The sequence below is a fragment of the Varanus komodoensis genome, unplaced genomic scaffold (genome assembly GCF_004798865.1).
Source record: "Varanus komodoensis strain SLA01 unplaced genomic scaffold, ASM479886v1 scaffold38, whole genome shotgun sequence".
Taxonomy (NCBI): Eukaryota; Metazoa; Chordata; class Lepidosauria; order Squamata; family Varanidae; genus Varanus; species Varanus komodoensis.
In genome coordinates this window covers 4,087,647-4,114,996 of record NW_025335909.1, presented here as the reverse complement: position 1 = coordinate 4,114,996, position 27,350 = coordinate 4,087,647, and the positions used below count along the sequence as shown (strand labels likewise).

At 41.2% G+C, this 27,350-nt stretch overlaps 1 protein-coding gene across 6 annotated transcripts in view; it reads left to right on the top strand.

Moving 5' to 3' along the window:
* Positions 1–4,802: 4,802 nt before the first annotated feature.
* Positions 4,803–27,350, top strand: part of LOC123028754 (splicing factor SWAP) — an 83,369-nt gene continuing 60,821 nt past the window's right edge. For 2 of the 6 annotated variants that reach the window (XM_044440969.1, XM_044440968.1), the window contains exons 1-7: positions 4,803–4,943; positions 8,911–9,080; positions 9,638–9,772; positions 12,017–12,105; positions 14,770–14,992; positions 15,908–16,008; positions 17,379–17,514. In XM_044440969.1, coding sequence (XP_044296904.1) covers positions 4,915–4,943; positions 8,911–9,080; positions 9,638–9,772; positions 12,017–12,105; positions 14,770–14,992; positions 15,908–16,008; positions 17,379–17,514 — 883 coding nt within the window. In that variant the 5' untranslated portion in view covers positions 4,803–4,914. Of the gene's footprint in view, positions 4,944–4,963; positions 9,081–9,637; positions 9,773–12,016; positions 12,106–14,769; positions 14,993–15,907; positions 16,009–17,378; positions 17,515–27,350 lie in introns of those variants that run through there. The other 4 variants (XM_044440971.1, XM_044440970.1, XM_044440973.1 and 1 more) reach the window with 3 other exon arrangements.

The window sequence follows — 27,350 nt, the reverse complement described above, 5'->3', positions numbered from 1 at the left end:
AGCTGTCTTGCTTGTTCAGGCTGCTGGAATATCTAGTCCATTTACAAAAAATCTTCACAAAGGTAGGTTTTTAAGGGACATTCCAAGAAACCAAAGCAATTCAAAAATCTATGGAATGCGCTCCCCAGAGAGGTCCGCCTGGTGCCGTCATTTGTTTTTCAGCGCCAGGCGAAGACCTTTTTATTCAAACGTTATTTTAATTGTTAATATTTATTTTTTCTTTGGCCAGGGTGACTTAATTTATACTGTTAAATTATATTGTTTTATATGATATTTATGTCTGTGAGCCGCCCCGAGGCTTCGGCAAATAGGGCGGCATAGAAGTTCCCTAAATAAATAAAATAAATGAAAACCCCATGGAGATGGATCTAGAGGAGCAAAAAGCTGGCAAAATAGAACTCTCCCATCCTTGCCAGCTCATGTGCACCCCAAATCTATCCCTGAAGAGCCATCTGAAGCACATTTAGGCGGAGCAGCAGTGGGGAAGGGCAACTCCTGCATTTTGACTTGCGCCTGCAAAACTATAATTATCAATGGTCCATTGACCAGGGCCATTCAGTCCCAAGCTTGTAGGCCAAGCCCACAAACCTGCAGGCTGCATCTGGTTCTCTGGAGTCCCCCGGCCAGCCACACTCACTCCATGTCTTCAACGGCCGATTGCTGGATGGTTTCCTGGATGTCTCAGGGAAGTTAGCTAGGGGACCTCATCCATCACTCCCGGGGAAGTGGCGAGCAGCAAAATAGAACGTGTTTCAATTTTACTTCAAAGCCTGGGAGTGAGGTCATACTGTTTCCCTCCTCCCAGCTGCCATCCTCCTCCCAGCTGCCATCCTCTAATCATATTTTCCAAAGGAGAAGGCAATATTATTCAGCATATGACAAGAGCTGTAGAAGAAACACTCAAGGGCAAATGAAGATTTATTCTTAGGTAAACACACACTGTTGGCAGGCTTCCTTAAATGCAAAGAGACATCACCTCTGCAGCTCTGTGCCAACGGCAAAGCCTCTAATCCTACAATCCTTAAATAAAGAATGAAGTCCTTTAACTGCAGGGCACTACCCGAACCTTGAGAAGAGGCTATGAGCGACCTGAATGTCAGTTAATGCAAAGGGATTGGCCGTGTACATCTCCAAAAGTGTTTGGGATAACCCAGTCGGGGCCAGCCAGCCATGAGAAAATAGGATTCTGGTACTTGCAGTCCAGGCAAACACAGCGTGTGGTCCATCTAAGGCCACATTTAATCCATTAATCAGATAGACTGCTTCTAAAGGAAAACCTTGTAACAGAGTACAGAGCTCCATTGAAATTGACTGCATTCCATTTATTAACAGCATTAGAAGTGCCCTTCTGGATTGGACTTAATACTGTTGCATCAGGTTTCTATTGCCTGCCCAGATGCCTCTGGGAAGCTCAAAAGCAGAACCTGAAGGCCAGGGTCTCCTCCTAGTTTTATTCCCCGGAGATGGGCATTCCACAGCTTCTGAACCTGGAGACAGTATCTTGCTACTGACAGCCTTCTCCTCATTAATGTGTTGATCCCCCCACCTCCAAGTTGGTGGCCGTCATTGCATTTTGTGACTGCCACCTTTGTTTTGTGGGATAGACCCAGGTTCTTCTATGAAGCAGAAGAAACATTCCATGTGACCATTTTCCCCACCATGCATACATTTCTGCATCTCTTTTAGGTCACCTTTTACTGGCCTGTCTTCTAAACCAAATAACCCCAGAAACTGTAACCACTTGGAGGAGAGGGGCTTCCACTTCCTAATCCTTTTGGTTGCCCCTTTTTCTTCTTTTCAAGCCACAAATCACAATGATGCCTTGCTTTTTACAACAAGTACTCATTAAAAAAGTGAGAAAGGGGTTTTTTTCAGTAGAAAGTCATCCCCATCTTGAAACAGCCATCTCCCTTTACTCTTCATGTAGGAAAGACTGTCTCATCTGAGATGAGACCAGTTTGACAGCCTTGTGCATCATCGACAGACTAAGAAATCATGTTGTCTGCCAGGCAGTAGAGCAAAGGGAAACAAGAGCACTGTGACTGGCTTTTGTCTCTTCCCAGCTGTCACCACACCAGCAATCATTTCATCAGGCTACCTGAACTGTTTCCATCCTAGCTGGTTGTGATAAGAACAGTCACTTTAATAATTGGCCTTAGAGCTTTGCATTTTTCCTCCTCCTGTCCTTATCCTTGTTTGCCATCTCTTTTAGGATGGAAAAGGTCTTATTGATGATCTTTAGAAACAGCTCTGGGTGGGTTTCTAGCTAAAAGCATGCCTAAAAACAGCTTTGAAAAATTAACTACAATTTGCTTGTTTATTTTACATTTATGTACCAGTAAAGTAACTAGAATACATCATTAATCAACTAAGATTTGATTAAACAGGTTGTGTCCTTTGTAAAAATTTTCCCACCACTTCTACTTTCAAGGCAAATAAAATTACTTTTGAAGCTCAAATTTATTTCTCTTACGTGTAAAATTGATGGGAGAGCTTTTACTAAGGACATGACCTGATTTTCTAATGAAAGTGAAAGAAGAAAATGCAAAGGTGGGAATGCAGCTGAACATTAAGTAGCAAAAACTATGACTACTGAAGAAAAACACAAATTTTATATCAGCAATGATGTAACTGGGCACCTTGGCTCAATCATCAGTTCAAATGGAGACTGCAACCAAGAAATTAGATAAAGATTGAGTCTTGGAAGGACAGTAATGAAGGCACTAGGAAAGATCATCAAATGTAAGAACATTTCACTGGAGACGAAGACCAAAACTCATCACACTATCATTTTCCTGATCAACATCTATGGGTATAAAAGCTGGGCAGTGAAGAAAACTGTCAGGAAGACAACTGATGCATTCAAAACATGAAGCTGGAACAGAGCTTTGCGCGCATCCTGGATCAAAAGGAATAGTGGAATCTAGATCAAATAAAGTTTGGACTTGCCCTGGAAGCAAAATTGATGAAATTGAAACTGTTGTACTTCAGGCTCATCATGAGAAGGCTAGACTCTTTGGAGAAGAAAATCATGCTAGGGGAAAGTCAAAGGTAGAAGAGGAAGAACAAATACAAGATAAATCCATTAAGGAAGCTACAGGCTTATACCTGGAAGAGCTGAGACACTTTAAAGGGCTTTCATGAATATGGTCACCATAGATGAATGAACTTTCTTATGTGAACAGCTGTCTTTGGGTTTGCATGCAATTCCCCAGCTGCTTTCCCTTTATTCAACTGAAGAGAAACTGCCTCTTTCTGAGCTGAAATGTTTAGCCAATTAATTTCATACATCTGTCCATTTATAAAAAGATGGATGACAATTGCTACTGATTAATCAAACAACTGATATTTAAAATATGTATTACTATTGATCATTTTTAATGATTAATCAAACAGCAGATAGTAACAGAATTAATATCCACACTCCAAATTACTGTTAGCAATGGTAGTTGATCAAAAAGTTTTCAGGCAACTGATTTCACCGACTTTTAGTCAATGAATTGACTACTCCATAAAAACATAGACTCCCCCTCCTTTCAGTACAGATCTGCATAGATTGCCAGTGTAACTCTTTGCACATTCACATGGAACTAAGCACCACTGTGTTCACTTAGTCTTCCTTGCAAGCGTGTTTAGGCTTGCTCTCCTGTAGCGCAGTCCTATACATGTCTTCTCAAGAGCAGTTTCCAATGAGTTCAATGGGCTGCAGTGAACTCTCCCGCGATTCACTCACTCGCAGGGTTGCTTGCACCAACGTGTGACCTCACCCGGTAAATCCTGTATTTGAGCAGACAATGATACATTTAGACTGGCGCGCTCCTTCAATCAGAAAGTGGTGCAGTCCACTGAGTTGAATGGGGCATCGTTCCAGGTACGTGGATATAGGTACGCAGTCAGAAAGGTTCCTGCCTGAAACTCTAGCAAGCCATTTCCAGTCTTCATAGCACTGAGCCAGGACAGCAAGCCTAAACACACTTGCACTGAGCCACAAGATATCCTCCAGCTAAGCTGTACTACAGCTCCTACCCTAGCCTGGCTGGGGAGATAGATAAAACATAAAAATGTTGATAGATAGATAGATAGATAGATAGATAGATAGATAGATAGATAGATAGATAGATAGGAGCTGGAGTCCAGGCGTTAGATCAGTCGAGGTTTGGCACTCCTCTTCCCTTTATTTAGGGTCTATCTCTATACCACGTGTCCTTCCTCTCACCACCCCAAAGCTTATACAAGCCTGTCAGGCCTAACGATTCGCGACGACACTTTCGACACCGCTCGCCCTCCCTTTCCCCTTAATCTTTTCTTTAGGAATTCCCTTTATTTTAAGAACAAAACATTCCCTGTTTTCTCAGAGAGCTTGGAAAGCAAAGCCTTCGCACCGATTCTTTTTACAGTCCGCGCTCCCTCGATGGTGACGAATCTACCGGTAGGGGAAGAACGCGCATCTGCCTTTAAACTCAGTCGTGGCGGGTTCAGCTTCCGCCTCAGCCGCCGGAAGGAGACGGGACGCCATTTTGTCGCGGGCAATGGCGACGCTGGAAGGGCCCGTGGGGCGTTGGTCGGCGACGCGGGTGTGAGGAGGGCCCGGCAGCGGTGCGAGCGCGCGAGCGAGGCAGCCAGCGCCCCCCTCGCCCGCGGGGCACGGGCCGCGGTCCCTCGGCGATGTACGGCGGGCGGGCGAGCGCGGCGGCGGCGGAGGCCGGCCCGGCGGCGCTGCCGCCGCGCACGATGTTGTCGGCTGGCGGCGTGGGGACGCTGCCCGCTGCGGCCGGGGGTCCGAGCGGCGGCGGCAGCGAAGGTGGCGGCGGCAGCGGCCGCGTGGAGCTGCTGGTCTTCGGCTACGCTTGCAAGCTGTTTCGCGACGACGAGAAGGCGCTGCAGCAGGAGCAAGGCCGCCACCTCATCCCTTGGATGGGAGACTCCTCCATCATGATCGATAGGTCGGTGCTAACGAACCCCCGCCCGCCTATCGCTTCTCTTGTCATTGTTTTATTCCTTTTTTAATGACGTGGGGGTGGCAGGGGATGTTTGGAGCGACCCTCTGCCAAGCAGGACGCGGGAGACCGAACGGCGGGAGAAAGGACGGCTGGAAAGGCCGGTCTGAAGTGATAATGGTAGTAATACTGGTAGTAGGCCCTTCACTTCCACCCAGGATTGCAGGTAGCAGTCTTGATCTTTTTGGAGGGGGGGGATCCAAACTGACAGTAAGAGTGCAAATATGGATGCTATGATCCTCTGCCGGCTTAGCTGAAAATTTGTAATGTACGTTAGATGCAGTGGTGCTTTGCTTCTGAGTAAGCAAGTAATGGATTGTATGGAAAAGGTTTGGGGCTTTTTAAGGTACCATGCGACAGCTGCTGAGTTTGTGGAGGCCTAGCTGGTGTTAATGAAGCAGGACTTGGCAACTGGGTGCTCTCCAAATGTTTTGCATTACAACACCTGTCAGTCTCAATAATCGGGGATTGTAGGAGTTGTCATTCAAAATATCTGGAAGGACACCAGGTTCCTTGGCCCTGTAGTAACGATATTTCCCTGCTGCTACTTTTGGGTTGGTGTGGGATGTCTTTTGCTGTCACTTTTTGTGATACCAAAACAAATAACATGCAACAGTAAAGACTAACAGATTTATTGTGGAGTAAGTTTTTACTGCATCTCTAAAATAGCTCACCTGAACCCAAAAGCATTAGCAGCAACCAAAGGGAAATTAAGACCACGCCCATCTTCCAGCTGAAGTATATCTGCTGAAATGGGTTCTAGGCCATGGAAGATCACGCTGCTGTAAATCTGTTAGTCTTCAGAGTGCATCTGAATCCCTTCATGTATTTGATACATCAAGCCAACATAGCAAGTTCTTTAAAATTGGTTGTGAAGATAAATATAGTAGAGCCGAAGAAGGATGGATGGGGAGACACATATAGCTTTTCCTGCTCCATTCATGTGTGTAGAGCTGTTAATAAAGGTGCAGAGGTGCCAATTGGAAATTTGGAGATATTTTTATTGTGTAGGTCTAAGACTTGCCTGTAGATAGTCTAGGCTTAGTAACTAGGGGCTGCTGGCTCTCCTTTCTTCCCCAATGTTCCCGTCCTTCCTGGCAGAGAGTTACTGTGTTGTTGACCCCCTCCCCCTTGTAGGAGTGGGGCGTGTCTCTATCTGGGGCTGGAGTAATCTCCTTTTCAAACCAAACTTCATAAGGACTTGCATTAAAACTGGAGGAAAACTAGCATTTTTAAAAAGATACCTCCAAGAAAGCAAAAAAACTGGACTGATTTTCCTTTGGATTTTAAATGAATTTAGTAGTTAGGTAATCCTGCAATTTATTATACATTGTGGCTTTTTCTGGCTTTCGTTGGGTTGTGCACAGTGTTTTCTGCTCTCTGTCATTCCATCCTAACTTCCAACAAGGCTTGTCAAAATGTAGGCAAGATTAATGGATTCTATAATTAAACCCAGAGTTGCTGATAGTGTTTCAGTCCCCTTCCAAAATAATGCTTGGAATGCTTCACTTCCCCATGTCACTATTAAGAAATATTCTTTTATTATGATTTCTGCTTAACTTCCTACAAAGGCTTTCTGAGTGGCATCTTTGTAACAGTTCTGTGAAACAGGTTTGATTGAAGTATAGTGACTGCCTCCAAATTTCCCTGTTAGCTTCATGGTTGAACAGGGGCTTAAACCAGTGAAATGTTTTAGCTGTTTTATTATGCTCATTCTGTTTCTGGTGATTTTGGAGCTGCTGTGCATGTCAGCAAATCCTTAAGATTCTGTGACTGATATTGCTGCCAAAAAATGGTTTTCACTGTGTTTTAGTTAGTGGACTAACAGTTAATATAGAATCAGGATCTTATAGTAACTCATAGTTCAATGGAAAGCTGTGTTTAGGTGATGATTTCTATGTTCCTTGTATATGTTTCTCATAGTAGGGTTTTTTGTTTTTGTTTGAAGCCAAAGTGTATAAATAGAACAAAGCTTTGTGCTTGTGGTTGGATGGATTTCATTTCCCCTGTGCCTGGATAGTCCCAGGATTGGCTTATTGTGTCTCTGCAGTTTTAGTGATGGGGTAGGTAGGAACTTTCTCATGAATACTAATATAAAATGAAACTGAAATGACTGAGGAAGAGCTGGAATCCCAATACTCTTTAATGCAGGAAAGTCTGAATAGCTTTGGTTTGAAAAGGAGTATGTGGCATATTGTAAGTGTTTGCTTCTTCCATTTCTGTTTATACAAACTTTGTCAGTTGACATGATTCCAGGCCCCAAACTGAAAATTAATTTGCACGTTGCAATATTCCTTCTAGAAGTTAAAGTATGAGGGAAGTAATTTTCTGTGGGACCTTTAAAATGAATTTTCTATGAATAAATGAATAAATAAATCTTTGAATACAGGCAAATGCTAGAGATACTAAATAATGTCTTGTTTTTGAGCATATAGCCAAACAAATTTCTTTCTTTTTTCTTTTGTAGGATTACTTTTGAGATACTAAACTGAGAATTGATTTAGAGAACTCAGCTTCATGCTAACCAATTTCAATAGCAGTTTAAATTCAAGTGTCTTACATTTTTCTGTAATATTTTGTAGCAGGGAGTTCATGTATGGGACAGTTTATAGTCTGGAATCAATCAGCTGTGGAAAAAATGGTTGCAGCAAATTCTACATATGCTTATGATCTTTAAACAATCTACATTTGTAAATTAAGGAGGTTTATGGACATTCTTTCATCCATAGTATTAAACTTGTTTCTATTAAGTAGGACATTCATCAGGTACCTAAAATGTGATGGAGGTGGCTGAAGTATTCTCCACTCCTGTGCTGATCCTTATCTTTAGAACTGCATATTTTCTTTATCTTGAGCAGTCTAGGAGTGTTGACTGTCTGAAGTAAAATTGGTATTGAGCTGTTCAACAAAAAAAACCTGCCAGAAGATGCATATTAATTAGCAAGGCTGGCCTCTTAGAAATACTTTGCCAATTGTGTTTTTTTAAATAACAAGGCTCCCAAAGTAAGTTAGTATGCGGTATCAATTCACAGTGGAGGAATTTACCATCTTATTTCTGTCAGCTCGCTTTTGCCTGCTCACAAAGACTAGATTAATACTTTAGACCTCTTCAATAAATTAAACTAGCCTCTCACAAATTGCACAGAAATCATTAGCCCATAGAATGCCTGCTAATCACCTACCAACTTATACAATTGTGGCAATCCAGTTTACAGAAATATTCTTTCATGAAGAAGAGTCTTATTTGCTAGCAATGACCAGACAAATAATTAAGTCCAGAGCAAACCACTGAGGAGGCTTGTATGCCTGAGCATTATTATTGTACCTTCTATTGAAACCTCCTTAAATTACACACATGTTACTGTTCCTTTGTATGTGTGTCTCTCTATCACATAACCCAGCACTTCTTTCCTCAGCCGTATGGCTAGGGGCCGAGCCTAGCCATGATTTTACCTCCAATGGACGCAAGTTTCTTTGGTGAAGATTTCTCCTGAGAGTTCGACACTAGCAGAAAGAAGCGAGGAAATTGCGACCGTTTGGTTCTTACGGATAGGTATTTATGTATTTGGGTTTGTGTAAATGTAAGCTATTTGCCTTTCCAGAAAAAAAAAGTATTTTGGCAAGGGTGTTGAATGGTTGAACCATAAACGGTAAGAACTTTGAAGGAACTGATTCCTCTTTAACTACTCAGATATTTTGCCTGTAATTGTAATACTCAACCTTTAAGGGGGAACTCAGATTTTTAGAGTGTGTGTGTGTGTTCAATTTAAATGAAATGGGAGATTAGTCAGATTAAATTACCCGTAATATAACATCTTATGTGATTTTCCCCACTTGTTTGTGGTAAGTATTTGTGTCGTGGCAGAAACTAAAGCCCAAAGTTCTTTCATTGACCATGCTTTTCATGTTGCAGGTATGATGGCCGTGGTCACCTGCATGACCTTTCTGAATACGATGCTGAATATTCCACATGGAACAGAGATTACCAATTATCCGAAGAGGAAGCTAGAATAGAAGCCCTCTGTGATGAAGAGAGGTATTTAGCCTTGCGTACGGACTTGCTTGAGGAGGAGGCAAGGCAAGGTATTGCTTGAGGACAACTTCCTGAGTTAGAACACATTGAATTTTAAAATTTTAAAGTAACTTTTCTTTTTTTATTAAAAAATGTTCCCACTCATTATATACTCACTCTTTCTGATATTATTTTGACAGTACCCAGTGGATTCGAAAAACAAGCGTCTTTGCGTATCTGAGAGGACCTCAGGATAGTTTATATGTAGAGCCACACAGAAATTGCCCGAGTTTTGAGGGCAGACTGAGAATTGAGACACTTTAAACTGCTCTTCTTTGGCAGTATTGTATCAATGAAACGTTTGTGCCTTTTTCTTTGTTTCAAGTAGACTGGTGTAACTCTTAAGACACCTATCTCAGCAGGAGAGGAATGATCATCCCAAACCACATGCCTTCTGCCCCTTTGGGTTGGCAGGAGTCTAAGTGACCACAGATGACCCTTGTGGTGAATTTGCTGTAATGTTTGTTCTTGAATGTCAGGCTTAAAACTTTAACATACTTTAAACAAAACAGTGACCCGTAACGAAAACCTGGACATTATTTAATTGAATCTTGCCTTTTTATTCAAGAGGAAGAATATAAGAGGCTGAGTGAAGCTTTGGCAGAAGATGGTACCTACAATGCAGTGGGGTTCACATACAGTAGTGATTATTATGATCCTTCAGAACCCACTGAGGAAGAAGAACAGCCTTCAAAAGCAAAAGGTAGGAAGATTCGTGGATTCACCAGGAAAGTGCCTTTTCTGCAGAAAGCAGTGCTTTCCTACTTCTCAGAGTGAACTCTTTTGGAGATCTGGGAAGAATAATGATTGAAGGTGCATGAACCTCTGAAGTCCTTCGTACAAAACACTGTGTTCACCAAGTGTTGTCTGTGTACAAAAGCCAATGTCTGCCAAATTGTTTTCTGTGGATTCCTGCTATGACTCACCAGAGATGGGTTCCTCTAAGAAGAGGCTGCCAGGTGAAGTGGGAGGTGTGGACTTTTTTTCTGAGTTGTGTTTATCTGGGAGATAGAGAAAAGGAAACAGAGTGGACATGGCAGCACTCCATACTGTGGTGTGCTTTGTGTAGTTGTGCATCCTGATTGTTGGGTGTTGCTTAGTAGTTTGTTGGCTGGATGGTTTATCTTGCTTTTCCGCTGGCGTCTTGATCAACTTACAGAAGGGGATTACAATGGTTATATATTATCTCCAGCATCAGAAGTAGTATGTCTCTGTATATGACTCACTTGAAAAAATGAGAAAGCAGTGGGTGCTGTAACTGTTTGCGTCCTGCTTGTGGGGTTCGCAGAGGCACCTGGTTGACTTGAAATGAAATATATAATCAACTTCCTTGCATTTTACAGAAGTCTTCTGGGTTGATTCTCACTTCCAAGTGGGTGGCAATTTTAAGCATCATCTCCTAACTGAAAGTGTTTGCCTGCAGTCAGAAATTGCAATTCTTAGTGGAGAAATATGCTCTGCTAAAGTCAGAAACAAAAAAATCTCTGAGATGATTGTCAGGTTTGAATAAGAGCCCTGTTTTTTCCCTAACTGTCAATTAAAATAAATGGGGAGGTGGTGGGCGGGTGACCAGGTTTTTTATGTAGGCAGTTTAAGTTCTCTAAATCATACTTGAGAATAACAAATCAGAATCTCAAAGAGTAACAGTCACTCCAACAATTAATGTGTGAGGTTTCCTTCCAGTTCCTTGAGACATTCTGAATGCTTTTAACACTACGGTTATGGTGAGAATCATAGTTCCATCAGCCCTCATAGTGCACTTTTGAGTCTTCAGCAGCACTGGAAGGAATGAAATATTTTTAAGGCAGATTATTAAAACTGGTCCCCTGCAGTGAACTTGTTTGCCTGAAAGTGTTTTCCCAAATATGCTTTTGTTCCAGAAAAAGGTAGAAAAGGAGTTTTGCAGGAAATGTTTGAAAATATTGGAAAAGGGTAGGCAGTTGTTGAATTGTCCCTGCCGGTTTAGGACAAAGAGCAGATTCAGCACTCTGCTGTACGGAACACTTGCCTGTTAAGCTTTGGTCATTTATAAGGTTAGGTGTTCTGAGCCCTTTGATTTTATGTGTCATAAGAATTAGTGTGATTTGCAATATCTGCCACTGTGTTACAGCCTGAGGGGGACTTTTTTGTACATAAGAACTTCAGTGTGATGACCCACGTGGCTTAAGTCAGAAATCACCTTTAGAACAGTATAACTTTGTCAGAACCACGTCTATAAAATAGCGTTTTCATTATTGGTTTCATTTTCCTTCTATGTATTTATTAGGATGTTAAAAATCCTGAATAAGAGGTGCTATATTAGTTATGATTAAAGCCACAGGAAGCTGGAAAAGGGAGGATAGGGAGGACGCTTTGTTAAGCGATCAGAGTGTTCTATCTTCCCTCTGATTTTAGATTGGCACAGACTGCTTGTGCTTTGCAGATGAGAGAAGGACCCTTCAAAAGCTTCCTTTGGCTTACAGTTCACAAGATATAAGCGTATGTTTAAGTAAGAATGCAAATAACAATAGGTGTTGAACTTAGCTTGACTTATCGGTTCCATAAAGATTTGATTTTCAACTGTTGGGGAATACCATGACTGCTCTCTAAGTGCTGTGCCGTGTTGTCTTCTCAGTTGGTTCTGATCCCCTGAACCACATGCACTGGCAGGCTGCTTCACTGTAACTAGCATAGAGCATTTGCAGCGAATATCTCCAATTCATCGCAAATCTTTGCAAAATGTCTTGTTATGCTACGTGTTGTATGGTCAGTCAGAATGGCAAGCCATATTTTAAGCATCTCTGAGGATGCCTGGCTAACCAAGTAAACAGAAGCTGCTAAGCAAAATAGGTGCATAATACATAAATGGACACAGATAGAAATGTGGCTGTCTAGTTTGAAGTATGCATGTGTTTTGTATGTGCTGTCTTCTGATTGTATTTTAACACAACATCTTTTTAATTTGTAGTTGCTATGTCCAAGCCAGAAAAGTCAGAAGAAAATGAAGAGCCTTTCATTGCCCCTTTGGGACTGAATGTACCTTCTGACGTGGAACTGGTAAGGGTTTCCTTTGCTTTCTAATATGTATCTCCTGCCCTAGAGGAGTCTGCGTGTGGTATCTGCATGATTGCATGCTCTGGCCTTGCTTCTTCCCCGCTGGGCTCCCCCAGGGTTTGTCATTCTGGGATATCTTTTGTGTTAAGTGTGAGGATCGCTCAGGTGCTCCAGACATAGAGGCTCAGCAGAATCATTCTCGTGAAAGAGGCTCACCTTTGTATTCCTGCTTAAGTTCAGTGCTTTGGACTTGCTTCATTCCAATCAAAGGCAAATGCAAAATGGTCACTTAGGAAGGGAAATAGTGGGAATGTTTAGTAGCAGGGTTCTCTTTTACACTGAGTCACGCCTCCTATTTAACTTGAGAGGAAGGAAGAGTGAATCAGCAATTTCCTCCATTTTGGGAAGGATGGTCCTCTTGGATACATGAAATAATGCAAAATGCATGTTCAGAAATGCCACTGCGTTAAACACCTTGCAAAGTGGATTCTTTGCCAATATAATTATCTCCCTTAAAGCATTAGCATGCTGTTAGGTTGTCTCCCTGAACGGCATGAAACAGCTTAACAATGTGAAATAGATTTAAAAATATGTTGATGAATCCTTAATTTAAAAGATTTATTGGATTAAAAGAGTGAATCATGTGTTGGGTTCCACAGTTAATGGAATGTACATTTGCTGTCGGGTAGTTTGGGTAGGCGTTGAAGGCTTCTGCTTCTGTACTGATAAGGACAGCTCTGCTGTCTGGTATTCTGCTGGCAGCCCTGTGCCATGGTTTTGCTATGATGCTTTGTTTGATCTCCTGTTGATACAAGTTTGCTTTGCTGAAAAAGAAGTGGAGTTAGTGCTTGGGCAGTGGAATTGGATGACTCTGCCTGGTCTGAACCCACATCAGTTTCTGCAGAGCAGCCTTCCCTGACCTGATGCTTTCCAGATCCCATTCCCATTAGCCGCCGACAGTTATGAATACCGAGGGGGTACCGTTCAAAGGTCCTAGAGGGCACCAGGTCAGGAGACGCTGCCATAGAGTCATGGTCTCTTGCTGTATTTTCTGCCTTTTCATGTCAGTTCATACATTAGTCACTAGTGCATTGGAAGCAGCGTAAGTGTGAGGTTTACGTGCTTAAAATCTTAATATGCAAAAATTTGGAAGGCATCAGGTTGCAGAAGTCTGCTATAGTCTGGGTTCTACCCACATCCCATTATCATGCCTGTATTTAAAATGGAAGACATTTTTCATTCGTTGCATCATTAGTATCAGTGATCATAACTATCCACGTAAGATTGCCTGGGAGGTCATTCTGTCAGTCTGAAGATAATTTACTGCCATGTTTTCTCATCTTGTTACAAATGCGCAGGTACATCACAGGAATGTGCCATTTCCAACTTGTCCTTGAGCCAGATATATGCATGTGATTCATGATCTCATCTTTTCTTACCTTAAATATTGTTTGCCCTGTTGCTTTTTAAAATAACTGCGTAATTGGAGTAATGCTGAGCAGCAGCATCAGAATAAACTATGAAGCTGTTGATGGAAAAATCTGCCAACTGTGTAGAGGACATTATGCAATGGCCTCATTTTGCTATCCAATTTCACTAGCATCGTGTCTTTTTTAAAATTGCTAACTTTAAAGGAAGAGGGAATGAAACCACACTTCATGCCATTAAGGAAAATAGATCTGGCATAGTGCAAAATTAAACAAAAACTGAACAGCATATGTCTGTCTCCTAAATGGCACACTGCTGTAGATTGGGTGGGCAGAAGGTAGTTAAGGGATCTTTGAGATCTTTCCGGGTTTGCAGTAGATTGGGAAGGAGCTCTGATGCCCAGCTGGTTAATAATGGCAATCTTGGCTAATGTAAAATGCACTGCTAAAATGAAGAAAGCTGGGGAGAGGTGGGAAGGAGAGACAGGACAGTAACCAGGAGTGGAAACTGTGTGAAGGACTGGTTGCTATTCCGTTCTGCTATTCAAAGTAACTTCCTGGGCAGGTTTTGCATGGTAGAGCTAATAAATAGCCAAGTAGATTCTGCAAGTCCGAAACCTTCCTCCTCTTGCTCCTAGGGGGTTCGGTTTTGAAAAATTCAGGCTGTCATGGCCAACACTAGTGATTGTGAGTGCAGAACTTTCCATATTATCTCTAATTACAATTTTTCTGGCTTGGATCTGTAATTAATACTCCTGAACAATTTGCCACTCACCAAACTGAATTCAGTGTGCCATTCTGCCAGCCCACCCTGTTTCTGGAATTCATAGTAGACTGAAGTGAGACTGTGATCTAGTTTGCATGATCAAAACAGCCAGTATAGTGGCTTGTTTTAATTCCTGGCTGTGCCAGGAGCCGTTTTCCTGAGTGTGGCTTGTCATAGTTGTCTGAATCTGGGCAAAGTGGCTTGTTTGAGAGGGAATCAAGCAGTGGCTTATTGCAGGATGGTTTGTTGATCATATGAACTGTCCCTCTGACTCTGCAAATCCCAGTAGGTATTTGGACCATATGGGATGTCAAGTCTCATATCTTAAAGGCCAATTACTTGTTTTGGAAGCTATATAGTGTTCTCTATTTCTCATAATATAAATACATATTCTTGCTGATTTTGCTGGACTAGCCTAACTGGATGAATTGAATTCTTGAAAATAAACACAAGCATTTCCATTTTTTGTCATAGCCACCAACAGCCAAAATGCATGCCATCATAGAACGAACTGCAAATTTTGTCTGCAAGCAGGGGGCCCAGTTTGAGATTATGCTGAAAGCAAAACAAGCTCGGAACTCTCAGTTTGACTTTCTGCGATTTGACCACTACCTCAACCCTTACTACAAATTTATTCAGAAAGCCATGAAAGAGGGGCGATATGCTGCGCCTTCAGAAAAGAAAAAAGAAGCAAAAAGTAAGCTATCCTTTTTAAATGCCATTGGATGTGCAGCAGCTGTAGGCTTCTGCATTTCTGTCTAAATTATTCTGGTATCTGACAGTTGAGAGAACTGTTTTCCTGTTGTAAATGTTACAAGTCATTACCAAAGGCCATGGAGCTTGCTGGCAGATGATTATGAGGAGTTTAAAGATGTTTGAATGATGGGTTCTCAGGGCATAGCCCAACTTTCAACAACATTTAGTGAAGTTAGCTTTAAAATTTTGTTTGAAAAGACCTAAGTTATAATTGCATTCTTCACCTCTTTGATGTGTCTGCCCTAAAGGTATAAGAGGCTGGCTTTGAGACAGATTTCTTGACAGAAACATTGAGCCACATACATTTTTCATGTTACTAAAATGATCTAAAGTACAGTTTTATAAGGATGTTTTGAAGGGGTTGGGTGAGTTGTTGCGGATTCAATGGGACTCCTGTGGGATGGAGACTATGCAAGAAACGAATATAGGTGTTCAAACTTGCTTTGGTGTGTATCAGGTGTACAGTATCCCAGTGAGCATCTTGCATTAATATATTTAAAAATTTTCTATGTCCATTACTAAAACAAGTTTCTGGACAGCTTTAATATCTGCATTCTTGACTGAAAACATTGCAACACTCCTAGACAAGCTACTGGTTCAGGTTCATGTATGAGCCAGCACAGCTGAAGGAGGAGCTGATTGTAGGTTGCCAAGTATGTTTAGACTGCTGTACACTACTTCTAAAACATGAATTGGCAAGCCTCAGTTAGAAGGCGTGAAGATTACCTGATTGTAATTTTGGATTTATTTATACATCTTCATAGCCAGTAATGCATTTAGAGATTTTATAATCCAGTACTTTTCATGTCATTGTGAACATATAAAACATAACCATACAATTCTTAAATATGTGCAGGGAATTCTGATCAAGAAGATGATGACGATGATGGAGATAACTACCTGCATCCAAGCCTCTTTGCATCTAAAAAGCGCAATAGACTTGAAGAGCTTATGAAGGTATTTAGCCAGATGTCAAGAGCCATATATTTTGTTGAATGTCATCCCTTTTTGGTAATGGAACTGTTGGGTCTGAGTACAGGATATACAGGACATTATGCGATTATGATTACTATACTCTTATTCGCATTGTTAGCCCCTAATACCATATTATACCCTTTTTGTAAAATTTTGAAGTAGTGTTCTATATAGCTTTAGGAGCTGCTATTAAAAGAACTTCAGTCCCAGATGTGCCTACATTGGGCTTTCAGAATGAATTGTAAGGGTTTTATAACCTTAGCCATCTTTTCCAACACATCAAAAAATGATGTAGATATTATACCCATATTCCTATTGAAGTTACAAGTTAATTTAGGTGACTCTGATGTCCCAAAGTGCAAAGTGAAACATAAGTCAATCTGCTTGATTGAGCAACTGTTGTTGTGGATAATATGGTATGTACATAAGCTGGCAGTCAGCTCACTTTGTAAAGCAATAGGATTTTATGTTCAGTTGATACTAATTGCAGATATCACTCAAGGAATTTATCCTACAGTTATGCAGATTTCTAGGATACATATGGTAGGCCTGTGTTAAACTTTGAAAGTCTGATGAATGGGGGCACAGATAGAAACCCATAGCAGGCCTTTGTGCCTTGGTAGCAGAGAAAAACTGCTGGTTACTGTGTGTCCATTAGAGACAAAAGTCTTAAGAGGAGCAGCTGAAATGTCAGTGAAGAAGCCTTGAAGGAATTCAGAATTCTTCCTCCAGCTGAATTTTAAGTACACAAAAATAATCTCTGCTATCTGCAGATTGCAGTAGTCTTAAAATTGAAATGGAGGTGTGTTGCATGCTGTTTTTCCAGGTGTTCTTGTTCTCCTCCATGCCAAGGCATGTTCATCTTGTCCTTGTTAACATTTTTTTCTCATTTCCTCCCTGTTCCTCCTCTGGTTTTGCTGAACAGTCAGTCTGGTCTTGCTGAACAGTCAGTCTGATCAAGTACCTTAACGAACTCAAAGCTGTTCACTCTTTAGATGGTCCCAATAAAAATGCTGTTGCTTCTGCACTGTTTGTGCTTTTCCACCGTTTGTGTAAAATAGATGGGATGAGGCTCACAGGATAGGTTGTGACAGAATTAGTATTGTGTAATACTAATTAATACTTTTAAAACTTTAAAAAGCTTTAATATTGGAGGCTAATAGTCCAGTGGTGCAGCTTTATCCCTAATGCAGGGTGATCCCTTCTCTCCAGAGCATTTTCAATCTGATTTCTGTCTTATAAACTGTCCTGTAACCCTTTTTTAAAGATGGATTGTCAGTTGAGGCTATGAAGTTTGGTGTGTGAGGACGTCTGTGAAGATCTTTTTCTGATATGTGTGTTTCTTCTTGCAGCCTTTAAAGGTGGTGGATCCTGATCACCCACTGGCAGCACTTGTCCGCAAGGCTCAGGCTGATAGTAGCTTGGTTACTCCTCAGCCAGCTGAGGGAGGAACTGTTCAGTCATCACAGATAGAATATTCTTCAGATTGTAAGTACATTATGATAAGATTAAGTATGTAAGAAAGCTGTTTATTAACCTAGAATAGGCAATGGTGTTAATCACTGAATAATATATTTATGAGATGTGTCACTTCTCAGCTTGGTTGTGTATTTGCTCAAAAATTTACAGTTTGAAGAAGAAATTAAATGTATTAACTGTATTTATAAATTAATGCATTTGCAAGCCACTTACTGCTCCAAGTTGCATATCAAAGACCTGTAATTTTTTAGGAGTTTAGGAACTAAGTACTCATGAGAGCAAACATCAATAGCTGTCAATGCACACTTTGGTAATACCAGTGACTTGCCCTTCTTGGAGGTAGTGAATTTGAAAATCAGAAGTCCAAAGTGACTTGAGTATTTAATCTGTAATAAAGCATAGACAGACTTTTCTAGGAAAAGTGAGCAGAGACATATCTAATGACATGATCAGTGAAACACAAAATATTGCCTAACGTTTCACAGACAGATGGCTGCATTTCAGAGAGTATTGGGTAGCTATGTAACAGAGTTGCTCTTACATGTCTATGATATGATTCCTGAATTTAGTTGCGTGGGCACATTGCAAAAGCAGATCAAAACTAGTCAGTTCACTTCAAAAGTACAGTTCTGTCCTTCCTTGAAAGTCTTGGAAGGACAGAACTTCCTTCCTTGAAAGACTTGCAAGGAAGGAACTGAGAAGCATTTCTGATCGGTAGCTGGGAATTGTTTTAACAGCAGGGGTGCTGGTTTCAGCAGCATGAAATACTGCATGTTTTGACTCCCTGTTCCTGTGAGAAAAGAGCTTACTTGATGGACCCTGAGTTTATATACCAAAGTACTCTTTTGCACAAACATTCCTTCAGCTGTCAGCATTTGTGGTGTGAGGATTTGTATTAAAAAAAATTGGCAGTGACCACAAGAGTAAAAACATTTTATTGCTAAGACTGCAGTTGGCTAAAACTCTTCAGTGCCGCAGTTCTGAAGTTATCCCGCCAAAGTCAATAGGACAATTTCAAAGTGATCTGAAGAGTGCATGGTCAGCGTATATGCTGCAGCTTCTCATTATACAATCCATACAAAAATTGTTTTGCAGATAATTTGACACACTGATCATTTCATCTTGTTAAAGCCAAGGGCTAGGGACTCTTCAGTAAAGGAATGAAAGGGGCATATACCTCTCCTTTTTTGTTGGTTTTTTAATGCATTGATAATGGATGGCTTTCCTGCCTTTTTATTGCCTCTACTGATCAATGGATTAAGTCCTGTTCTTTTCTAGACAACTTTTAAGCTTAGCTGGGACCATGGATCATATGCATGATACAGTTATGAATAAATGATCCAAATGACATGGGGTGGTGAGGAGCTACACAGAGCACTAAAGGCGGGAAAACCTGTTCAATGTGCCCAGCCCTATCTCTGCTGCTGCGCCAGGTGCTAAGCATACATTTTTGGTCATAAGTGCAGAGTCACGCAGCAAGGTCAGTAAGTCTAAAGGATCTGTGGGCTTGTGCTGCTGAGACATCAGTTTGCCATACCATATGCCAAGCTAGTATTGAAACAGCAGGTGTTTTCAAATTGGATTTAAGATGTAGTATCAGGCTGTGCAGGTCAAGTCCCAGGGCACTGTCAGAAGGTCTGTGATGAAGCTGAAGAGAAGCAAGTCTGCATGTAGTCAGTATCCAACTGTCTTTTCAAGTTGAGATCTCTCTCTCTCTCTCTCTCTCTCTCTCTCTGTGTGTGTGTGTGTGTGTGTGTGTGTGTGTGTGTGTGTGTGAGAGAGAGAGAGAGAGAGAGAGAGAGAGAGAGCTGAGTCGTCTTAGAAGCTGAATGTTGCATTCAGTATCAAAGTTCATGAGATTATGCACACACCACCAATGCTATTTCCTGTCCAGATTTAAGTCTCCTTGAACTTACCTGTCTCCGTTATCATAAGTAATATAAGATGCCCAATGTACAAAAGATACTCCTCAGAGCTGTTTTTAGAACTGACAAGTCAATATTTCTGAGTGTGTTAATCCCCCCTCCTCAAAGTGTAATTTTACACAACCGTCTTACGTGGGAATGGCATAAATAAGCTGAATAGCTTAAATGTGAAAAATAGAAGGTAACTACACTAGGGTGATGTGGTGATCCACATGCATATTTTGATATTCATGGAGTCTTGCTCTAGGCTTGAAAGAACAGCATAGCATTTCAGTAGATAATGCTTCCAGACAAGCCTGCAGAAGCAATAGCGAGACAAAATAACCTTAGAAAATTGATAAATCAATTGAGAGGGTGCTTGCAGCTAATACTTCAAGATGAATGGAAGAGTTTGGTTTGAGGGGAAAAATGTTATCCTGCAAGTCTACCTTTTAAAAGCATCCAACATAATCCACTCTAGACCATTAACCAAATCACTGCTATTTGCAATGAATGGTAAAATCTTCACTGGCTTCAGTGAGAACAGTTTAATTCTATTTAGGGCACACAGTGAAGAATTTCTTATAGCAGTGGTGGTGCGTTTTTATTTCTTATGGCACTGTGACCTGTGTTTGCAGCCACAAATAAATTAGCCGACCAGGTAGTCTGTCTGGACTGACACCTGTGCAGCACTATATGTGGAAAATGGCATGTTTCTGCATGGCGAATATGTGGAGAAAATAGTGAAAAGCCAAGTGCCTTTATTAATCAGTCTAGTCTTGGCAAGTATTTGGAATTAGGACCAGCAACACAAACCACTGGCTTCCCCTCCCTTTCAAAGTCTGTCTTAAATTTATATTAGCACTTGGAGCAGTAGTTATCTCTGATTTGAATCATTACATCTCTGCAGTGATTTAAAAATGGGTCTGAATACATTGTTCAGTAATGAATCTGATCTTCAAATATAGAAGACAGAGAACTGATTCGCTCCTTCTTTTAGTTTGTTATATCAACACCATAACCAGTGCTTCAGTGGTATCGCTTGTGAAAAGCTTTCTTTAACTCAGTACTTAGGAATGATAGAATATAGCTAATGCCTTACACTTTAATCCTGACTATTTAACTTATTTGATCCAATTTGTCCCTGATTTTGTATGAATTCGCAAAATACAGGGCATCATCTGTCACATAAAGCAAAGGCTGAGAATAAGTGTTGCATTTAAAGTTCTTTAGGATATAGTTTTAACTCTGAACTGGCATGATGCTTGCCCAAGACTCTGTGTGGGCCTACTCTAGTTTTCTAGAACAGGCAGGTTACCTCTGTGTTGATGTATTTATAATGCATTCATCCCTACTCTGTAAATTATAGTCTATAGAGACGCATGCTTTTGAAATTGGAGCATCATAGGATCACTGCATTCCCTTGGAGTCTTATCCTTTCAAGCAAATTTCTGTCTGTTTGTCCTTCTTTCCTTCCTTCCAAGCTACAAATACATCTTATTTTTGTTCTCTTGTTTGCATTAGTTTTCCAGTGAGAAATGGCTTCATTTAAGATACTAACAAAGAAAGAAGGGGTATTTAGCATTTGTAGTATTCTCGAAAGACTGTTCAATGACTGTGACAATGTTATTTCTGTCCATTCCATAGTACCAGACTGAAATGGTAAAGCAGCTTAATCGTTTATTGCATATTAAATATTAAAGTGAGTTAAAGGCTGGATGAATGAAGGTCATAATGCTAATCACCAAATAGTTGTCTTAATAAGTGATTCCACTATCATTTTGCCTAAACCTAATTTTCTTAGTTATGCTAATTTCCTACAGCATTGATAAAATCCCTGAAGACATAATAAAATGAAAGTGGCAGTTGGAAGACAGCATGGGAAAAAGTACGCTAATCACCACAAAGCATGGATCTTAATTTCCCAATGCCAGTCTGTGATGGGGAGACTTGATGTTTGGCTGGGGTCTCTGTGTGTTTGTGAGCATTTGGCTTCCAATGCCTTTTGATTTTGTTCTTCTGGGTGGGAATGGTATGGAGATGGAACTATTTGGCCTGGACAGGTGGTTTTTGGAGATTGTCAAGGAAACTGCCTTACACCTCATCAGGCTGTTTTTTTCCCCCCATCTACCTCAGTATTGTCTGTCCTGACAAGCCCTCCAGGAGAGGTGCACTTTCATCCCAATAGGCAAATTCCATTTTGGAGATGCTTTCAGGGCCTGCCTTGCAGGTGAGCAGGGTCAGAAAGCAAAGCAGGGTAGAGGCAGAAGCCCAAAGAGTAGCATATCTTGGCTTTTATCTTTTGCTGCCAATAAGTAAGCCTCGGGGGAGGCATTTCGACTTTTTAGAATGGGGGAAAAACTTCACAAAAGCTGGAAAGCCACCATATAATTGGAGGTCATGGGAAAGTGGGTGGGACCAGCAGAAGGCTGCAGGACCATCTGGGGATCTTAGGGGAGGTGGACTATGACTGCAGGAGGTCTCCCAGCTGTAGATCCGTTTTTCTGTTCAGTTAAGATCATTTGAATCATAAAGCTGGTCGAATCAAGGTAAAATTAGAGCCAGAGTATTCTCACTGTATGGCCAAGAGCTGAAATCCTTGTCATTTTTGAGGAGCTTGTCTATCGGAACCCTGTTAGGCTGAGTTGCATATTTCAAGCTGCAGTTCACTCTCAACTGAGACTTCAGATGTAATCTAATCTGAGTCAGCCCTAGATGATAAATTAAAGATGTAAATAGGTTCTTACCCATTTTTAGTCAAGGAACACCACTGTGTATGGAATTATATGCTGAGCATTCTCCAAGACTGTTTTGTGGTATTTGTGTTATATAGCGCATATTTCAGGATGTTTTGTTTCCTTCGGCAGCTCAGACATGCTTAACGTGAATGTTGTCTGTTGTCCAGAGTAGCTCTTTGTATGCTGTTTTTGCAAGTGGGGTAGTTTCCATGCTGCTGTCTGCAAGTCTCCTCCATTATTGGTTATTTCAATATCAGATATCTTTATGTGAATACCCAACTTAGGTGCAGAGTAAGAGCAGAAGGGGGACTTACTATTAGTTACATGTGATATCCTGGGGGCTCAGGGTTGCTTGCACAATTTGCCAGAAACAGTATGTGAATTACTGAAACCGAAGGGCACTTAATCTAAGTAATGGATATACAGGTAGGAAAACTACATTAAAATCCTACATACAAGTTATATAGATTAACAGAAATGTTCATTTCCTTGTCCTTGGTGGCAGGCATGTGTACAACAGTTCATTCTGCCATTACTATTTGTTTTCTAATCACCAAAAAGCCAAAGAACTGTGATTTAAATCATGAGGATTCATGTAAAATGTAGTTCCCATCAGGAGCTTAATTTTTAACCACCAGGACTTAATTTTAAAGCTTGAGGCCTTAACTGCTGAAGCAGCTGTTGCCGATATGTTTTGGATGTAGTTGGCAGTGTCCTCTTCTTTCCATAGGGTAGTTGATTGTGATTTTAGCAATATGGCAGAAGGTTTTGATAAGTGTTATCTTCCCTGGTTTTTTACAGAATAGGAAAATACTTGATTTCTACACGCTGTCAAATGTTGGAGCACCAGGCCTGCATGGTGCTGAAAAGTCGGTTTCTTGGCTTGTTGTTTTATTTTTGAAGTTTCCTTAAAGGACTAATTGAAATCTCTTAAGAGATTAGAAAAGGCTTACTTAAGAAAAGGAGTAATATGCTATAAAATGCTCTGGAAGCAATTGATAAAGGGCTGCATGTGACTATTTTAAAGGAAAATAGATGCTAGATTCATCACTGCCCCCCTGCTTTCTCCAGTGAATGTTTTAATTTATTTCTCACTGTCTTAGCTTCTAGTATTACTATAACTACTTCAAATGAAAAACCAATCAAATGTATATGATTTGTCCCTTACCATATTAAAAATGTACCATAGAAACATTTTAAAAAATCATGCTGGATTGAGCCAAAGCCCTATCTTTCCATTCCAAGATAGGTTTACTAGATGCCTGCAAACTCAACAAGAATAACACCTTCCATTAAATTAATTGGAAAGGGTTATGGCTCTGATACATTTGAAAGATGAACTGTTCCGTTTAAATTGTACCCTCTAAACACCTATTCATAATCTTCTGGTGCTTATTTTGTTGTGAAAAGAAATCATCACAAGAAATTATCATTGTGATTCATGCAAGCATATTGCAAAACCCAGACCTTCTGAAATTCAGTAGTTAAATTGCAGAACGCCATTCTTTGCAGGCGGAGTAGTAGCATTATTTCATTTTGCGCCAGATTGTTTTTGTCTGCATCTTACTTCCTCAAGCCTGTAAACATAACAGCTGACCTTTGTTCATTTCAAGATGTTTCTAGATGACTTAGTACTGGTAAATGTAATTCATTTTCAGGTGCTGGGCATGGAGCCCTTGTGACACCATAACCCTTTAAAGAAATGTGGTGGAGATGCCATTATCTTTGATTCAGCAGGAAAAGCCTTAAGCAGCAGTCAGGCTGTTCAGATAATTAGACAATTTCCAGTGATAAACTCATCTGACTTGATACATGAAAGGGACTGGAACTTGAAGTGAATGTAGAATTTTTAGGTACTCGGCAGGATCAGTTTTTGGTAACTTAAATTACATTTGAGGAAATATGACAAAACTTTCGGCATTCTGTCTTTTTGAGGCAGCTCATTTTCAAAGTCATTCCTGTTTGATTAAAGGCCTTTGATATACAGAATTCAGCAGAAATACCTAATGGAACAGGATTCTCATTTGGCCTAAATAATAATACTGTGCCAAAAAAAATCCCAAATACTGGGAATCATCAGGAAACGTGTTGGCTGAAGCATATACTGAAATTTAGGAAGCTGCCTTTTTCCTCGCAACACTGATCATGTTGTCCACTTAGTTGCACTAATTCCCAAACTGTTCCATGGAATCCTGGTGTTCCAGGCAGAGTGACCAGGGGATTCATGAGAAACGTTTGAGGTGGTGGCATTTTTATCTCCCAAGGCTGAAATTTTAAAAGGCTCCCTAATGTGGTGTCTGCAGCCCAGGCTGTATCCACACGACCAGCCCTGCGGTACCGGCTAAGCTATTTTCCCAATCTGAGTGAATGGAGTGTTTCTCCTATTAACTTGAACAGTGCGGGGAAGTCCTCCTTGTTGAAAACCATCGGAGCCAAGGGGAGATCTCCCGTTTCCAAGGCACCTTGGAGCAAAGGAGTCCTTGCAAGGGGTGAACTTCACCCTACTCCAGTCAATTTTTGTTGGTGGGTTCCCCACCTTTGCAATGGAGCGATTCTTCCGTCAGCTGAAGTAGTGCTGAAGATGGCTGGGACAGAGGCTCAGTCCACCTGGAAGCACCAAGATGCTTAGGAATATTGAGAGTTGCTATCCAGCCCATCTGGAAAGTACCAGGCTAGGGAAACCTGAACTGTGTAATCAGTCAGATATTATTTTGGGCCAGTAGTTATCTCTAGCTTCCCCGATGATCCCCTTCCCCCCATTATTTGTTCATTTAGGCCTTTTCCCCTGTGTCTTACACCTGCAGTGACGGTCCCATTGCCGCTGGCCACAAACTCATTAGGCTTTTGCTAAACTTGAGAGACTTTTTCCTCTATGAAGGGGGTGGGGGGGAGGCCCTTATTGTTGCACAGTTAGAGAGACTGGATTAAAGCAACCAGACTCCAGGAGAAGCCAGAGCAACTCTGTTTCCAGTGGTGTAGTCAGCCAGCATTTCACAAATGAGGAATTCATACATGTATATTTAATAGAATAGCACATTAACAGCTGTGAACTTGCGCAGTTTTTTTTGTCTCTGGAGGGTAGAAACCTTCATAATTTTTTGTTGTGCCTGTGGAATACATGAATTATGCAGACTTTTCAAAACTCATGACAGCAAGGTGATTGTTGCATAAACAGCTGAGCTGTTTTAAATTGGCAGTCCTGTAATGCATGTAGCAGTGCTGATAAAATAACGAAATGCATGCGAACACGAGCACTTCTAAGTTTTATGCTTGTCACGTTTTGACAGTGAGCGCTTACTTTCCTGTGCCATTTGTCTTACAGGATTTGACTCTGAGGGTTGGGAGGTGCTCTAGGGATGGGGGTGTGCAGGTTTTTGATCAGAGGGGCAGAGCCTCAGGCCCAGAGGCGTCCTCCAGGCCTCTCGGGATTTCATCCTGACGCACCAAACATGCCCCAGACGGCCATCCTTCTTTCCCCTATGCCACCCCATTTCCTCCTTTGCTGGTTTCCTGGCTTCTGTGGAGTTGCTTCCCCGTCTTAATAGGTTGTAACACCTCCCCTAAGGCTTGATTACTGGCAGTAAGAATGTCAAGCTACAATATGCCTTTGTACCTACTTTGTGCTTTTGCCTCTGGTCACCACTCAAGCGTGTAACCCCTGTAGGTTCTCCCAAATGAATTTCAGCCCTTGGGCAGAAGGACTTACAATGTGCCTGTTTTATATATATCATGTTCCTAAGAACGATGTAGGCTTTCTAACCCACGCACAGGAAAGGACTAATAAACCCTGGAACTCCTTAATGAGACCAATCGATAATGGACAAATGATGCTATTACCAGACCTGTCCTGTAGTGGGCAGCCCTGGGGGGAATAGTGGATATTTTCTAAGGTGTACACTCAGGGTAGCATTTTCAGGTAGGCCAGACGTATCTGGCTGTTTCTCCACACAGATTGGGAGTGCCTCCTGGCACATTGTCTCTAAAACAGGTTTTGATGTGAATTGGCCCTCATAAACTAATGGATCACTTCTGTTGCTCAGTCAGCTCCTTATCCCTTCTGCTATGATAGCCTGTCATTCTGCCCCCACCCCCAAAACTTCCCAAACTCTGGAGTGAGAAATGTAAAAAGCCAAGCCCTAAAGGCTCTCGAGAAGAGCCAGTCCTTTCCTAGCTTGTTGGTAGGGAACTGGTACCTAAGCTGTTTTCACAGGTTGGGGGCAGGAATGTCGTAGCCCTGCATGGAGGTCTCCAGGCTTGACATTAGTAGCTACTAGATTTCAGTCCTGAGAGACATTTCTAATTAAAGCAGCAATCAAGGCAGCATGTATTCTCTGCTTCCTTAACACACATAAGTACATATTAAACCTGGTTTGAGCTCCTGTGGCTATGAAGTTAGACCTGAAAGTTTGTTGGTGGAAATTGAGAATATAGACTATTGATGCCCCTCACCATGACACTGAAAGCCAGAATGAATTAAACATGATAGAATAAATTGAAGAGAATTGGTCATTGTGTGGAACCTATGCAAGTTGTAGCTTTTCTTGAAGGGGAATTTGAATTGCCTGAACAAGGGGGTGTAAAGGCCTGGGGGGAAATGGGATAGCTCCATTTTTCCTGATCTCTTTAGAGGACTGTTTGTTTTGGGGGGGAAATGAAAAAAACAATGATCAGCTTTGGTTTATGATTTTTTTTCTAGAATCTGAGATGTCTAAATATGGTTACCTAGCCTTTGCTCCCTGAAAAGATTTCTAATAACTTGGTAACAAGACTTCCATACAAAAATCAGGGGTGTAAAATTTCTGTGGGAGAAATGAAGCCATGGAAGGAAATGGGTTTTTAATTATCTTTGTAACTTGCCCAAGGTAGTTATTTTTCCCGCTGCTCATTAACATTACAGTTGAATTACCAATAAACATTTAAGATGCTTCCAACATGTGAATACAATCACCATATCAAGACATGGAGGAAAACATGCATTCTTTGACTGCTTGAGTTTTGGTTTGCCAAGTCCTGTGTCAGGGCTTGCTCTGGTTAGCTGCTGCAACAGTCACATAGTTCTGATGTGAAAAACACATATGCTTGCACACACCTGGGCACACTACACATTACCCTGCTGCTGTCGCCAGGTGCATCAGAACAGCATATGGGTTATTCCATCTGCATTTCTTTCCTTAAAAAAAATTAACCTTGAAGTTTGGCTCTA